The sequence below is a fragment of the Microchirus variegatus genome (assembly GCF_963457635.1).
Source record: "Microchirus variegatus genome assembly, chromosome: 4".
NCBI classification, from domain to species: Eukaryota; Metazoa; Chordata; class Actinopteri; order Pleuronectiformes; family Soleidae; genus Microchirus; species Microchirus variegatus.
Genome location: NC_139805.1, coordinates 15553721 through 15570954, shown reverse-complemented (window position 1 = coordinate 15570954; position 17234 = coordinate 15553721). Strand labels below are relative to the sequence as shown.

General features: G+C 42.6%; 1 protein-coding gene across 2 annotated transcripts in view; it reads right to left on the bottom strand.

Annotated features, from left to right (window-relative positions):
- The window catches only part of fbn2b (fibrillin 2b), a gene marked incomplete at its 5' end in the record, with an annotated part of 59835 nt that overhangs the window by 18081 nt on the left and 24520 nt on the right, over window positions 1-17234 (bottom strand). For both annotated transcript variants that reach the window (XM_083887504.1, XM_083887503.1), the window contains 14 exons: window positions 467-586; window positions 677-802; window positions 1514-1639; window positions 1726-1779; window positions 1895-2170; window positions 2623-2745; window positions 2830-2955; window positions 3043-3162; window positions 3374-3517; window positions 3757-4056; window positions 5123-5275; window positions 9017-9142; window positions 14044-14169; window positions 16868-17065. In XM_083887504.1, coding sequence (XP_083743630.1) covers window positions 467-586; window positions 677-802; window positions 1514-1639; window positions 1726-1779; window positions 1895-2170; window positions 2623-2745; window positions 2830-2955; window positions 3043-3162; window positions 3374-3517; window positions 3757-4056; window positions 5123-5275; window positions 9017-9142; window positions 14044-14169; window positions 16868-17065 — 2118 coding nt within the window. The remainder of the gene's footprint in view (window positions 1-466; window positions 587-676; window positions 803-1513; window positions 1640-1725; window positions 1780-1894; window positions 2171-2622; window positions 2746-2829; window positions 2956-3042; window positions 3163-3373; window positions 3518-3756; window positions 4057-5122; window positions 5276-9016; window positions 9143-14043; window positions 14170-16867; window positions 17066-17234) is intronic.

Below are 17234 nucleotides of genomic sequence, written 5' to 3'. Positions count from 1 at the left end.
ATGAGTGTTGTTAACGGCTCATTCTGCCAGTCAGATGCAATAACATCTGTATTTTGTATTAACATGTGGCTTTCCCAGTATCCTCTCTCAAAAACAACAAACCTCCAAACACGGAAATGTTTGACCTCAGTGGAGTCTCGCATACCACACGTCATTCTGAATATGTGGCAGCGCTCGACAAAGCAAAGCGATCTCCATGCATGCAATTATTTATATAATAAGTCTGTGTGTGTCATCTGAGGATGATAATGTCTCTGGACGGCTCCGTGAAACCTCATAACCTCACTGTTTGTTTACAACGGCGGAAGGTAAACTTTTATTAAAATGTATATAGGCAAAAATAATCTTGCACCAATTATGTCCATTTGACACTGGTGTGAATGCGCTCGTCTCACACGAGCTGTTTCCAAACCTTGTGGTGCTGCTCCAGTTTTCTAACGATCTTTTGGGAGAGCGGATGTCTTACCCACGCAGATGGTGTTGGTGGAGTCCAGTTTGCTGCCATGGGCGCATTCGCAGTTGAAGGACCCGGCCACGTTGCGACACGCTCCGTTGATGCACGGGCTGGACTCGCATTCGTTGACATCTGACGCGTGGGAAAACAAAACGCGGGTCAGAACAAATCGTCGCCGATGCTGGCACTTCAAAATACAATGTGTTCACTTTGTGTGCTCACCCTCGCATGTCTCTGAGTCAGGTTTGAAGACGAACCCTTTGGGGCAGGAGCAGGAGTAGGAGCCAGGTGTGTTTCTGCACAGGCCGTTGTCACAGAGCAGCCGGTTCACCATACACTCATTGATGTCTGGAAGTGAAAAAAGGCAAAAGTCATCATCAAAAACATACAATATCTTATCTAAATATCTTATTTTATCTAAACCAGCATTGCCGCACACTTTCTCTTGGTTTATTATGACGAGCAAACTTGCTTAATTCAATCCACTTGCTTTTGCTTCAACAGTGTCCCTCTATGTCTAAAGTTGGAAAAGGAAAAATATTATAATTTGTTGTTGTTATTATTGTGCCTCTATTTAGGTCTTTGTGGACAGAAATGGTATAACATTATTTGTATGCTGTGTCCTTCAAGGACACAGGTTGGCTTGGTCAATCAATACTATCAGACCTGCATGAGTGAGCGCTTGTGTTTATACACCAGCAGCACAAGGACAGCCAGGGTAAAAAAGCCCATTTATCCCATTAAACTGTTAAATGACTGGGTTTTCTGTGCAGTAGGATTCATTTTGGAAACATTTTGGCTTGACATAAAACAAACCACTTCCTGAGTGCAGCATAAACACTGCTATAGTGAGAAATGCAGGGACAAGTGGAGCTGATAGACTTAAACAGCATTGTGTGAACTTGTTTGGTAATGGCTTGAATTTACAGCTTTAATAAGAAAGAAAGTGTATACTTTTATATGAAGAATATTGATGCATATGAGACGGATGATTGTGCACTGAGGGAGTGTAGCTGCCTTTTCCTCTTAATCCTCACAATCCAGCCCACTCTGACTCACCGACGCAATTCTTGCCACTGGTGTCGGACTCGTAGCCAATGTTGCAGATACAGCGGTAGCTCCCTCTCAGGTTCTCACAGATGCCATTCTGACAAATGTCTGGGTCAAGAGCGCACTCGTTGATGTCTAAGAGGAGAGAAAGGTTATAAAGCAGACGTAGATAAATGCGAGCAGGGGTGCTTCGTCACAAACACTGTGGGAAACACACTCACCTCTGCCGTCAGCTGTGATGCCGATGCCACTGCTGCACACAGCCTGGAACTCGGCTGACACATGAGAAGATAGAAAACACATTTGAGGAGTTGTATATAGATGCACAAGTTTCTGCTTTCTAAAACGTTAATAACATTACAAAAATATAGACTTAAGATTTGACATTACCTGAGTTCCTGGAGGGACAGGGATGGCAGGGCTCTCCAAAACCGTGCTCAGGATTTGCACAGCAGCACTCGGACTTTGTCACGGCACCAGGAAATGGACGCGAGCATGTGCCCATCTTTATGGCACCGTAACAGGTGGTCCTCATGTGTGTGTCCACACACACTCTCCCATCTACGTCAATAGCCAGGCCGGGTGGGCACTCGCAGCGGAAGGAGCCCTCGGAGTTGATGCAGCGGCCATTCATACAAATGCCTGATGTCTGACACTCGTCGATGTCTGATTAAGAGAGGGTGGATTAGTCTCTTATCGATTTCGAAAATAAAAGTCACAAGCTCCGTTAAAATCAGCCCAATTTCAAAATTATCTTCAGCATTTTAAAGCTACATTCAAAAGCAGGAAAATGATTCAGATTACAGATTTCTCAAAGAGAGAACCAGGTCATGTGGAGTTCAGACACATACTTCTGCCTGGGCTATTGTGTGGCTGTGATAGATAGACAGCTAGAAGCGTGCAGAAATCCCTCACTGGAGTCTCAGAAAATGTATATATTTAAATATAAATAATCAACATATGTGTCTCTTCCAGTGTAGATCATGCTGGGAATGTTTAAAAGTCTGACGTAGGATTTCAGGGAGCACCAAATCTGTCAGCGCTGCATTGAAGCAGCCTGTTTGAGTTTGGCCCAAGCTTTTCAAGGCCCGTGACTGTACTTCATAAATCTTACATACCAGTACAGTAGCGTCCGTTTGGTGCGAGTGCAAAGCCTGGCTTGCAGAGGCACTTAAAGCTGCCGTCCTCGTTGATGCACATGCCGTTGAGACACATGTTGGTGGTGGCACATTCATCGTGATCTGGAGCGGTGAGAGAAGTGGTATTAGGTTCGGTTAATTAAGGGTTCATGTGAAGTTCGAGTTGATTTGATGTTGTGCTCTTACCTATGCAGTTCTTCCCATCAGGAGTGAGCTCAAAGCCGGCGTTGCAGATACACTGAAAGCTGCCCTCGGTGTTGACACAGCGGCCATTGCGGCACATCACCCCATTCATAATGCACTCATCTATGTCTAAAGAAAGAAAATAATCAAACCATGAGATTAGTATTGAAGATAACTCTCTTAAGCTGTAATAAAACACCCTTAAAGCTGACATACCAATACAGGATTGTTTGGTAGATGTCCCGGTGAAGCCCTCATGGCACTTGCAGTGGTATGATCCAGGTGTGTTGACACAATCTCCATTGATGCATGGATTACTGACACACTCATCCACATCTGGAGAGAGAAGAACGACAAATATGAACTATCCTGACACAAAAACACACAATGCCCAAAGCCAAATTTCCCCTGCATGCATCAACATTCACTTTCCCTCCATCAGCAGGAGATGGCAGTGCAGTGCATACTATCAACATTCACCACTTCATGGGAAAACTGAGCAACACATATCATATAGAGTGTATATATATATGATCATGTCTTTTACCGATACACTGTCCGCGAATATCCTGCTTGTAGCCCATGTTGCATTCACAGCGGTAGCTTATAGGTGTGGGAATGCAGCGTCCATTTAGACAGAGGTTGGTGAAATGTTTGCATACGTCGATGGATTCGTTTACAGAAACGGTGCCTGGGAAAACACACAAATAGACGGGAGTTTACCAAAAAACCTCGTATAAATAAGTTTGGTACCACTTTATAATAAGTACACATTAATAAATATTGAATTCATAATTTATAACGCATGAATACTCATTAGTTTGTAGTTTACAAACATAGTTCTAAATGTTTATTTGTTAATGTTAATTATAAAGTTCTTTAATAAGCTCTAGACATGATTATCATCTTCAGATCCACAGCAGGACACACCTATTTGCTGGTGGTTGAAACGTCCGCCTCCATTTCCTCCAGCGCCTCCGCCGTTTCCTCCAAAGCTTCCTCCGTTTCCCCCAAAGCTTCCTCCGTTGCCTCCAAAACTCCCGCCATTGCCGCCGAAGCCTCCTCCGCCGTTGCCGCCGATGCCGCCGTTACCGTTCCCGTTAGGTCCACTGGGGAACTTGTGACCATAGTTGAAACCATTGCCGTTGTTGGGAAAGTGTCCGTTGGGGTAACCATGAGGAAGACCGTGTACCTGAGGAACGCCCACGATACACAGGCGCCTGAACTCATCTATAAGGGAAAAAAAAAAACAGAAAAGACAGGGAACATAATCATTGGATTGAGGCAAATCTGGTGTAGATGACATTGTCTGTTACCAGTTGCACGAACAAAGAGCTTTTGTTAAAGCAGTTTTACGAGGATTAAAACACTAATTCAGTCTAAAACACTTCAAATCCACCAAAGCATTGGAAATTCTAACACTGTGTGTTTCTAAATGTGTTCCAGGTTTTACAAAATGTCATTACACTTTATGACATGCACTTTGTGTCATTTTTTCTTAAGTTTCTTACAAAGCTGAGTGTCTAATGTCTACTGTAAGACTTGCACCAGGTCCAGTTTTGCTTTTACTGGAACGAAGCCTGACAGAGTAGTAAGAGGAAAAATGTGGGCACAGATGATGCAGATGATGATCTGTTCAGTTCTACTTGTGCGTGGCATTACAGCAGATATATTGTATATGTTGAGATGTTTGCACCTATGACTCATATGCAGAGTATGCAAGTATGTTTGTGTATGTACTCGTGTTAGTCTGGCAGTCACAATAAATCAAACACACCCATCGTATTCTGGTGCAGAAAGATCAGTTATGGATCACACAATGTCACGCAGAGGAAGAAATGATGACGGGCCATTATCTCTGCACAAATCCTTTCCATCTTTCTCTGTTTAGTTTGTGCTCATGACATCATGCTCGTCACTTTGGGTGAGTGCTCTGACCCCGCTCATCTCATCATGCATACATACACAAACTCAAAGCAGCCTCTCTTTGACAAAGTCACTCTTGTTTGGTTTAACATTACCGTGTTGAATTTCCATTTGGCTTGAACACCATTTACTACAGACGTGTCATAATTTTTCCACATGTCCTCGTGCCAAAATTATCAACATTTCCAGTGAGGGGGGAACCCCGATTTGTGTCAACAGAGGACGACAGTGATGGATGTTGTGTCTTAAATGTACAGTCATCATTTGGTTTGCGACAACACAGATGGTTGGTCGGGCCTGTGTGGTTTTTTCTGCGTATGAAACATTGGATTTGCGTGTATTTAAATGTGGATTTTGCGTGTTTACTTACCTGTGCCCCTGACAGGACACATCTCAGGGATCTGAGCCATAGCCCAGCAGCGTCCCGTGTCACAGCAGCACTGCATCTTGGTGTGCTGACCGCTCAGCTCCGCAGCACAGCGGCCGTTAGCCAGAGCAGAGAAACAGGTGCCCACTCGCTGGTCTGAATGAGAGGGAGAGACACATGGACGTCATGCTCACGTTTGCTTTACATATCTCATTATTAAGTTTGTATGTTCCAAGTTATCACTGACTTCATGACAAAATACATTATTTTAAGAATTGTTACTGTACGCAAGAATATGCATTCAATTGTAGTCCATAATATTTATTAGGAGCTGAAAGCTGGACAACAGGATGTCTCTAATTACCTTCTCTCTCTGCCAAGATCCAACTTGATAAGTCGGAGAAAATTCAAATATAGATCAAATACTTTTCTGATATTTTAATATTTTAGTATTTTTTTTATATTTGGCAACTAGTTTTGCTCCACTGTTATCTGAGACCAAATGAGTATGGGAAGAGGCTGTAGTCCTCGCTGCAGGCGACCCTGGTTCGAATCCCGCACCAAGCGGTCTTTCCTGCGTGTCATTCCCCATCTCTCTGCCTCCTGTTTCCTGTCTCTCTCCACTATACTATCATTAAAGGCAAATAGGCCCAAAAAAATTAAAAAATAAATGAGTATGGGAAAATATTGAAAAATAATATAAAAATTGCTATTTTACTGATATGCATTATAATTGATTTAAGTCTAGCTTCAGATTATTGATTGAATCAGAATCAAAATACGTTATATTGCCAAGTAGGTATTAATATACAGTGAATTTGCTCAGGATAAATACTTTGTAAGTTTGTAATACCTGAAATGGGCATCAATAAAAAAAAAAAAATGTAAATGTTAAATAAATGGACTCAAATAGAAATGGGTTAGGGTTAAAACTGTTCAGTCCTACTATTATCTTAACAAATCTACAACAGTAATTTAATGAGCCAGGACTTTGTTGCAGTGATGTCTGAACACAATATATATTACATTATGACATCACCACTGACTGACTGTGGTTAGACGGGCAACAGATATGAAAGTTTCAGCCAGACAGACTTCAGGTTACACCGTCTGTAACATTTCGAGAACTAACACTGTATTATACGTGGGAAAAGGTAACGTGTAATAAAAGCTCCTTTCAAATCAGCGGTGCAGTTAGAAGTCTGGCTTGTCTTTTTTCATGGTGGCGGGAGAGGAAGCGTCTTAATGGGCTAGCGGTGGGAGAGGTTGGCTCGGGTCTCGGCTGACTGCAGGCATCTGAAGGGCCTCCAAAAAGGGGCTCTTATTTGGTACAGTTTGCCAGGTCAGGGTCACTGGGGCAGGAGAGAGAGGCCTGAGCTTCAATGAGCGTATGTGTATGGAGTAAATGGAATGGAAAACAGAGAGCGAGGACTCTCCAATGCGCGTGTATTATTTTACAAAGCAGGCAACATATTATGTGAGAGAGACTTTTATGTTCATTTATAGAAAAAAAATAGAAAAGTTGGAGAAAAAGGGAAAGCAAAGTAAAGGGGGCACAAGTCGATTAACTCACTAATGAGCCAGCAGTCTGGAATTAATGAGTTTCATGTGGAGCAATTCTTGCCAATTATAAAGAATATGAGGCTGCTGTTCTGACTGAGATCACCAAGTACAGTACACACACACACGTATGTCCTTACGAAGGGAGATACACCTTCCACTACTTATCTACTCAAACACATGCACACACACACACACATAAATACCCAGAAACTCGACCCAAAAATTCCCCACTACAGCGGCCGTGCTGGAGGTTTGGTGGAGGAGAAGGGGGTTTGCGTGGGTGGGGTTTTGCTGATGAGGATGACGATGACTTAAATTGGATCCAGACGGTGGTTTGCTCGCTGGTATTCCTCCTCTACATGAGCATATGCTTTCATTTGGCGAGGTGTTTTTACAGACTGACTGACTGACTGGACAGTTCTGTTTTTCCCCCCCGAGCCTCCACTGTGTGACAGGGCATTAAGCTCTGATTACAGTCAGACCCCCCCCAACACCTCCCACTGGCTCACTACACCATGATCCAGTACATCTCACACAACACCTGGTTGCATAGTACAGCTTCAAGTCCAGAATATGTGCATTTATAGAGTGAGGGACAGCAAGAAATCATCACTTATTTTTCCAAGTTTCCAAACCCATGTTTGCACTTTTGACTGGTTTGAAATATCCAAAGGATGGCTTGGATCTTGCCTGGCCGAGTCTGGACTTGTTTGGATTTACATATCTCTGCCCCTGTCTCCGACAATTCCAGTTCATTTTGGAAGAGGGACAGAGATGGATGAAGGATATATGGGGGTTGTGTCTGGCACCTGTTTTATTTGCTCTCCCTTTTTCTCTTTCCCTTCAGCCAGCTGCCGAAGAGCAACTGGAAACCACAACTAAGGGAAGCAAGGTGGAGGATCCAGATGTGAGTGGGACTGGGAGGAAAACAAAATGGGGCCAAGAGGAAACGGTAAGATAGATAAGGATGACGAGAGTGAAAGAATTCCTTAGTTTCAGAGATAAAGAGTAAAGAGCGGAGATGGAACAAGAGAAAATGTCCAAATGGAAACAGAAATGAGCACAGTTCCAAAGTAAACAGAGACTTTTCTTGTAAATCACTGAGGTGCTGCTGAACATGATCCTTGCTTTCTACTGAGAAATACAGTGAAAGAATGATGTATCAGTCCAGAAAATCAAAGACGAAAAGGAGAGAAAAAAAATGTGGACACGCATAAACACAGACAGATGAAAAATCTTGAGTTTGGGTGATGAAAACACTGATTCACTGTATGATTCATGTTCTATTAGCACCAAAATAGACACAAAGGACCCAACACTATGCTCTATGATTAGGAAAACATATTATTTCCAAAAGTTTGTCTTCCATCAGCTCTTGATTTCCTCTTTATTTTACCCCATCAGTTTTTTTAATGTAAATTTCCCATTTAACGCAAACTAGACGATAAAACAAGGCACATCAGAGTGAACACCAGTGTGCCTGACAGCGTCCAATAGGCACCTGTTTGCAGGCGACATCTGTGAACTTCCAGTTTCAAACACTAACCTGACATCAGTCAATGTGCCTTCACCCTGTTTTATACGTGCATGTGTGGAAAAAAAACAATCTGGCATTTTGGGACGAGGAAGTTCTGCAGCCTCAACTAATTTCCTCGAGCATTTCTTTTGCAAAACAAGCTGCTCGTGTTGAGATGAAGGAGGACAGGTTAACTCTCTGAATAACAGTCAGAGGAAACATTTGGAGAAGTCCAGTGGTTTCATTTTTCTACAATAGTTTTGTTTTTTACTGGAGCAATGAAACATAGAAGGAAACCTTGAAAAGATATATTAACACCTGGTTGTGTTTGATTGTGGCTGTCGTGAGGAGTGAGGACTTCAGGATTACATTAACACCTGGTAGTGTTTCATGGGACATGTCAGTTAGGTATGTGTGTGTGTGTGTGTGTGTGTGTGTGTGTTTGTGTGTGTGTGTGTGTGTGTGTGTGTGTGTGTGTGTGTGTGTGTGTGTGTGTGTGTGTGTGTGTGTGTGTGTGTGTGTGTGTGTGTGTGTGTGTGTGTGTGTGTGTGTGTGTGTGTGTGTGTGAGTGAGTCAGTGGTGCACTAACATTAGGGCAGATTAATGCTGCAATGGCCAAACAGTGCGTGCAAGTGTGTTTGACTGCACATGGTGACCACGGGTCTACGAGCCAGCTTGAGTCATCAGAACTCCAATCACAGGAAGCAGTGATGGAGAGAGGGAAGTTACAGACCAGATGTGAAGCCAGGGGGTAAAGGGAAATCAGAAATGAGAGAGAGAGAGGGGGGGGGGTGCCTGATAATGTGTGTAATACTCACCCACACATCTGGAACCATCTGTGCTGGAGATGTAGCCTCGTGGACAGGTGCAGACGTAGCTACCAGCAGTGTTGGTGCATTCTCCCCCATCGCACACACCGGGGATGGTGCTGCATTCATCAACATCTGAAACACACACACACATACACAGTTACATCAGAAATGACATCAGATCACATCTGTGACTAATGCAGCCAAAAAGGTTTCAAAGCTCCTATTTCCTTTGTTTGGAGAGATGCAGTAGCGCACTGCAGTAAAAGTTTATTTCACTCAATTTCCTCTGGGGAAATTAAACAAAGTAATTAGATCCTCAGTCTGTGGCTATTTTTTTATACCTGAGCAAACACATGAGCTATAAAATCTGCACTTAAAGCTCCAGTGTGTGACTTCTGTCACCAAAAAACCGCTCGTGTCACAACCCAACCCCCACCTCACAGGTGAGCGTGCACTGTACAAGTACAAGTGTAGCTGTTATGCGTCCGCTTTCCCTCCATCGGCTGAGATACAAAACGCATCATTCTGTGTCACCACACATACAAAAACATGAATACTCACCGCCTGACACGAGATTTAAACCAGAAATCAGCATTGTGTGAATTCATGTCAGTGGTTTGAAATCTATGCAATCCCTTGCCTCTGAGAGCAACCAACTCCATCACAGCACCAATATTCGTCCGAGAGAGACAGAGTAAGCCCAACCATCCCCTTACCAAACAAGAAGCTGGACAGCTAGCCATAGCCAAGATGCTAGTCGGTATCAGCCAGCAACTAATCTTTCCACCTGAGATTGCAGCGACCACCCTTAGGCCAGACATGGTAGAATTCAACCGAAGAGGCCTATGAGTGCAAGAAACTGTGCTACACAGAACTGGCAGCAGACGCACAACTACAAGGATGGAAGGCAAAAGTCTATCCGGTTGAAGAGGGATGCAGAGGTTTGTGGCTTCTTCCGCCATTAGGCTGCTAAAAGACCTCAGTATCAATGAACAGACAATTAGATCAGTCTCTGAATCGTGAACCCGAAAGAAGCAGCCAGTGGATATGGGTCAAGCGGAAGGATCCTTGCTGTGCCCAAAGAACAGCAGGACTTGCTCACTAACCCCCCACCCACCTCCCACTTGAGAACACAAGTCAGGTATGCGGTCAGCTCTAGGCTTGACTCAGGGGAGAGGACGCCCCTGCCTTGCATAGTCCCTTGGGCTGCTATTTAAATAACCAGGCAATACTCATTAGAGCTGCAACTCACGATTTTTTTCGTAATTGATTAATTGTTTGGTCCAAAAAATGTCAGAAAAAATGTTGATTAGTGATTGTCAAACCTGGAAATGACAATGTTCTCAAATGTCTTGTTTTGTCCACAAACCAAAATGATTCGGTTTGAATGATTTCTTTGTTATGTGGAGCAAAGAAACAAAGAAAATATTCACATTAAAGAAGCTGAAAACTTGTTTTAATGAAACAAACTTCAAACCAATTATCAAAATAGTTGATGATTAATTGAGTAATCGATAAATAATCGATTAATTTGGCATGGGATCACCCTGTAGCTGGCCACCTTTGATGAAGGTGTCTAGTGTTGAGAGGCCGAAACACCCCCTGATTCAAAGGTGCACTACTGATGATTCGTCCCAAATTTACATCCTTCCCATGGCTGAGATACAGCTCCCACTCCACTCTCAACATCAAGGCAAACCTCATGTCACTACCATCTGTTGGCACAACGGACACAACGGTCTACCAATCACGTCCCGTGCTTCATGAATCTAACAGATATTTGTTTTTATATTAAAACAAAGTACACACTAAATGTGTGTGCTGGAAAATTAGTTCAAGCCTTATGTCCTCAATGTTAAAAGTGCCAACTGTAAAGTACATGAGCAAAACATCCTGTTTAAGTGAATAAATCGGCTTAATCGCATTTAAACATGTCTCAGAAATGGCGACAACACATGAGAGTACCTGGTCATGATATTTGGCAGGGTCAGTGTGGTTTATGACGTTTTTATATTGGAATATTCAGGGAGAGGGCGCCTCGCTGCTGCACGACGGGGGAAGTTCCAGAAGGTGTTGGGTTTTTATGATGTGACACTTATTTATACACGTACGTAATTACAACACCACTGTGAGGCATAATTAGAGAATAAGTTCAGACTGAGTGAACTGTGTGTGTGTGTGTGTGTGTGTGTGTGTGTGTTTGTGTGTGTGTGTCACTGGAAAAGTGAAGAATGTGCTAGTGTTTGTCTTTCTGTGAGTAAAGAGTCCGTTCCTTTATATCCATGTATCATTCTTACATAGAGTATATGTGCCTGCTGCACCTTAGAGTGGATACGTGATGGGAAGCTTTGAGCTGGTTCTTCCTCTGCTGACTGTGTGTCTGACACCAGTGGCAGAGGGCGTAGTTAAAGCTGTAAAAGCACACGGCCAAATGAACCTCGTGTCAGCACCAACAACAGCACGCCAGACATTACACTCCGCACAGGCATTACACTGTGAGACTGACTGTGTGTGTGTGTGTGTGCAAAGGGAACTGTTTGTCACCTGAATAAATGTCATAAATGTGATAACGCCGTCAAATCTGCTAATCTACTGTATGTGTGTAATTTAATTTTCCTTTCCATCTAAATCCTGACGTGTGAAAGTGTCGTGTGTGAGTGCGGAGCGAGTGCGTGAGAATCTGCAGGTGTCAGGGCGACAGGGAGGTCTGCGTGCATAATGAGAAAGTCTCCCAGTTGAGTCAGTGTTTCTTTGTTCAGCATAAACAGCTGGTTTTCAGCCAAAGGGCTGTATTTATGGGAGGAAAATGGAAGGAGAAGCACAAGAAGCAGAAAGAGGAGGAGGAGGAGGAGGGGGGGAAAGGAGAGACACTTAAGCACAGTCAGGGCTAAAAGCTGGCTATAAAACCAGGTGCCTTGTTGTGCCCCAAAACAATCAGAACAGAGGACACATTAACCACACTTTATCTAAACTACTCCCAAGCCTCACTAATTTCACTGTGAAAGCACTGGGGTGAGGCTGTTTGTGCAGTAGCTAGAAGGGCATGTCAATTAAAGCTTTCCCCCAAAGGACCTGCGCTGGTTATTTGTGAGATTTCACTAAACAGCGGTTTCCTGCAGATCCGTGACTTAAGACACACATCTTCACACAAGCGATGTATTGTTTTAACAAGCTCCACCAACACTGAACTTTTTTTCTCTTCTCGCTCTCCGTGGGTGAAATCACATAGCTCGATAAATCCTAAAACCAACACGTCGGTACCAGAGCTGAACCGGAGTACATTGTGCAGCTAAGGCTACATCCATATGAGCATTTCCAGAATCAGCATCTATACTAACACACATAAAAACATATATCAAATGACTGGGGGATGTGCGAGCCTGTGTAAACAGGAAGCACATTTTACCCCCCTGCCATGTGCTTGATTAGAGAAAGCTCTTCTAATGAGAAACAACAAAGATGAAAAGTAAGAGCAACAACTTCTGACGAGGAGAAACTGAAACAGCAAGTGTTTTAAAAGAGCTTTTCATTCACAGCTGATTCAGCTGTGAATTAATTCAGACCGATAGCCAACGAAAACCAATCAGGAAACAAATGACTGTCACTCCATCATGGTTTTTAAGGTTTACATGTTAAAAACCGAACCCGCAGTATTTAACAAACGCCTTCCTTTCGGGGGCTTTAAACCGCTGCAGTAACATCTGGGGCATAATTTATGCGTTTTAATTTGAAAATCTGGGTGTGTGGGTGGCCTTTTACTTTTACTGAGAAAACTAAGCAGCAGCAGTTTTGTCAAAAGAAGGCTTATACAAAATACACAGTATGTGTGCCAATGCTCGTACAATATATTATAGAATTATTTGGCATCATATTTATCGTTTGCCAAAATACTGTATTTTATACTCTTTTAAAAGTGTGCACTTTCAGATAAATTATCTTCCTTCCTCACAATCATGGAGTAAAGAGCAGAAAATAGTGACCATGGATGTGTGAGGACTTTAGTGTCAGAATTCTGATTAAGTTCTGTAACGTGTGTTTCTGGTGGATTTTTTGTCCTTGTTTCTCATGCCGTATAATTGCTCAATATCAACACCCAAACCTCTTACGCAGTGCCTGCCTTCTCTGGAAATGCTCATTCACTCCTTACAGTAAGCCCTGACACAACAAGGCAGTCGCCCAAAAACACAACCTTGACTTGGTGAATTAGTGAAGTCAGTTTCCTCTTTCACTCACTGAGACATAAATCACTTTTTTGTATGTGTGTCACAACAACTGCTTCTCATGAATCTTTTTTTTTTTAAGTATGTGGTACAGATCGTGGCCATGCTACAAATGAATAAAAGAAGAGTTTACCTACAACATGCTTTGATAACTTGTGCAACACTTTCTGTAATCCTGTAAAAAAGTTTCACTCCAAGAGAAACAAAATCAGCCTGAATAACTGTCAGATTGTTTAACCTTCGACATTGTATACAACTCTATCTAGTTATGTTGTTTCTTAAAAATGTCCTCAGAGGTTTGTCATATTACATTAGCAAACTCCAAAGTTATTATAAAGTGTACAGTCCATGACTCTCACCAAAGTCTCAGTTGAGACTTTTAAATCATTTCCACTTGCTAAAACAAAACCAATGGGTTTTTAATATTTGGTCTCACACACTAAATTATGAATAATTCAATAGTAATGAATAATTTCTTCATGTTTGGTGGATCTACAGCAGAGCAGGAAGACCGTGTCTTATAATGGCTTGGCTTATAATGGCTTGGCTTATAATGGCGTGTAATAATCCAGCTCTAGTCTCCAAAGCTTTTTTTTTCCATACAAGACGTTGTGTGAAAGTCAGCTCAGCTTCTCTCATATTCCCCTGTAAGTGACCATCTAATGATTTAAATCAAGATGGACATCATTTTCCATGACACTTATCTGAACACATTTTTAATTTGGTGACCGTAACGCCTTCAGTTCTCATGATTAATGTCATCGTGTCAAATCAACTATTACAGCACTGCTATGTCGTGTGTCAGAGACTCACCTTCACATTTGTGGCTGGTTTCACTTTGACGGTGACCCGCGGGACATTTACATTCGTACGATCCCACAGTGTTGATGCAGTTACCTCCCGCACACATGCCTGGCACAGCCTGGCACTCGTCCACATCTAAGAGAAGGAAGGTGTTAACACACTGGTCAATGTACAGATAAGAACAAATGTTTGATTGCATCTACACGGCACTGGCTTTAGCACCACCCAAAGCTTAGTTACCTTATAATTTAACATGGTCAACCCAAAGTTCTCAGTTGTATTGAGACTATCAATAATAGTCTCGTGTAGTTGTACTATTTTTGGTCGACACTGTATCCTGCAATGTGCAGGCATCACATCCAAAGACCAAAATCCCCAATTTTACCCTATGCGAAATCCCCGGGAGCAAGAACTTTGATAACCTTACACAGAAAATGTAACTACAAGTAACTGAGGGACAGACTTCCAGAAAGACCCACTTTAATTCTTGTTTCAACAGGAAATGACTTTTTAAATGTACGCTTTTCCCAGCATTCAACGTGAGTCACTTTTCCCAGTATTGAGGATATGCAGTTGGCTGTATCCTATAAAATGCTGTCTGATCATGCACGCACACACACGCACACACACACACACCGAGGCTTTATGAAGGCTACTCTCAAGAAAAACCCCAAAGCCTGTGAACATGTGTGCACACCTGCATGCTCATGCACAAATACTGTGTGGACAGCCTGTTTGTAATCATCCATAAAGCATTCAATCTTTAATCCTTGTACTGAAGAAATGATGAAAACTAGTGATGAAGAACTCTCTCTGCCAAAGCACATGAGAGAGGGGGGAAAAAACGCTGGCCAACATTGTGATGTGGAGCCTGGAGAGAAATCCTTACATTTGGATTCATGGTCATGTTTGCTTTGTGCTACTGCCAGTGAGACGCTGCTCTAGGTTCTCTGGCAACAAGCTATTTTAGCGTATGAGTGTGTAAGAGAGCGAGGGAGGACGATTAGAGATCGATGGAGAAAAGACAGAAACGGAGATTCATGAAAGAAGGAAAAGGAAAAAAAAGGCACAGGAAAAGACGGTGAAAGAGTAAGAGAGAAGAATGTGAGCAACAGAGAGATGAGTGATCTCTGGCTTCACACTGACATACTTCTAACATAAGAACAGCCTGGTCTGAGCCACATCCAAAGAAAAGGTCACTGCGGTCGAGCTGAAACTCTACAGCTACACTTGTGAAGATGTGAGAGGTGACCTGACTCTGATCCTGTCCTTTAACATCCACCCTGTCTACATCATCAGGGTTACATCTGCCCCACAGATTAAAAGGGGGAGGCAGTTTTCAGGTTGCTTCCGTTGCTCATTATTTTTGATTCAAATGAAAAGAGCTGAAACTAACGATGGGGACAATTAACTTCTTGTTTGCTCACATAAATCTTGTGAGTATTGCGGCTCATTTTCCCATAGACTTCCACTCAAATTGAGTTATTTTTGATTGGAGGCTAAATGCGATTCCGATTGTTTACTTTTCAAACTGGAAGGCTACGTCCGATTCTTATATACAGTCTATGATCAGCCAAATCTGTTTGCAATGGGATTTTTAAAAGTTATAAACTCCCAGTAAAAAAAAAAAGGCAAATACAGTCAGTGCTCATGACATCTTCATCACAATGTGCCTGGGGTGCTGCTGGGTGTGTCCATGTGAGGGGAGCAGGAAGGGGGCAAAAAAAACAACCTAGCTGGTCTCATATTGGACAAACATACCATCCATATTTGTCATATGAATATTGATGCAATCTTATTGCTTAGTCTGAGCAGGGCCATAGGTTATTAGAGAGGTATGCACAGCGAGTCTGGCCTGGAACACTGTCAGCAGGAATGTTCATGGAAAAGGGGGAAATCTGAGTTCACTTTTGAGTGGTTTGATTATATTATCTGGGTCTATGCTGTGATAGTGAAGAACAGTAAAGACACGTGAACAGCAATTTCAATTTACATTTCCACAAAGTTAGAGGAAACATGTAAGACTTGTAAGAAGACATTTAGAAATAAATGGTCTAAAGGAATCACGCTTACACTGGACGGTATTCTTCCATTAGATAACTCCGCTGTGTCTCCTAATAGACACAGTGCTCCTTGTAAATTACTACTTTTCAACTGCACACCCCCGCAGGCTTTCTGTTAAAAGTCTGGAAACCTCCAAGCCAAAACTAAGATCACAGAAGTAAGTAATTTTGTACTTGATGATGTCCCTCAGAGGGCATTACACAACAGTTTTTACAGCCTTGACACAAATCCTAATAGTCTAGTAAAGTGCAAACGAGTGTTCTATTAACAAAACAAAACAGGAAAACATTTCTCTTATAATTAGTCTTTATTGTAATGTACGTCTCCTAAGATTAGAGATCACAGGATCTGTCATTTAAGCTACATGTTTACTTGGAATGACGATGAACTCAAACTTGAGAAAGACATACTGTAAGTAGCAGAGGGCATTTATTACTCACAGTGACGCCTAAATACAACAGACAAATGAACCTGTTTACTGTTTTGCAGTAGATATAGAAGCATGTACACAGCTTCTGGCATCCGGTCCATGATGAACATAAACACCCTCCAAGAATGGACTGAGGATGTTATTGGTAGGATATGCAGCTGAGATGATGATGGACAAAGTAATGGTTACAGTATTTATTGTAGTGATGGTATGTAGCCGTACAGTATATGTTCGCTTGTGTGTGTGTCCTCATTCATCACTGTTAGCAAGAAGGTAATAAGGAAATTCGTAAGGTGTGTGCGCGAGCAAGAGAGAGTTTTGTACGTGCACCACACTGACCTTGGCAAGCTCCGGTGCGGATGTTGGGGATGAAGCCTCTTCTGCAGGGATGTGGCTGGGCTGGACACTGCTCACAGGGGTGACCCCATGCTCGGCCAATGGTGGCACAGCAGAGGGTTTTGGTGCAGACGATTCCGCTGAGCTGTCCCTGACACATCTGGTTGTTCACCTGCGTGAAACACGGTCCAGTCCGGTAGTCTGTGGTCGGAGAGACACACACATGTCCTTAGTTAGTTAATGACTATCTTTGCATTTAAAGTATTAAACGACAAAAAATGGTGATTCACTTCCTCCAACACATCTGGCGTAGCACTAAATGAAAGCAGAATAAGCACATAAATGAGAAATTTCTTTGGGCAAAAGCCAT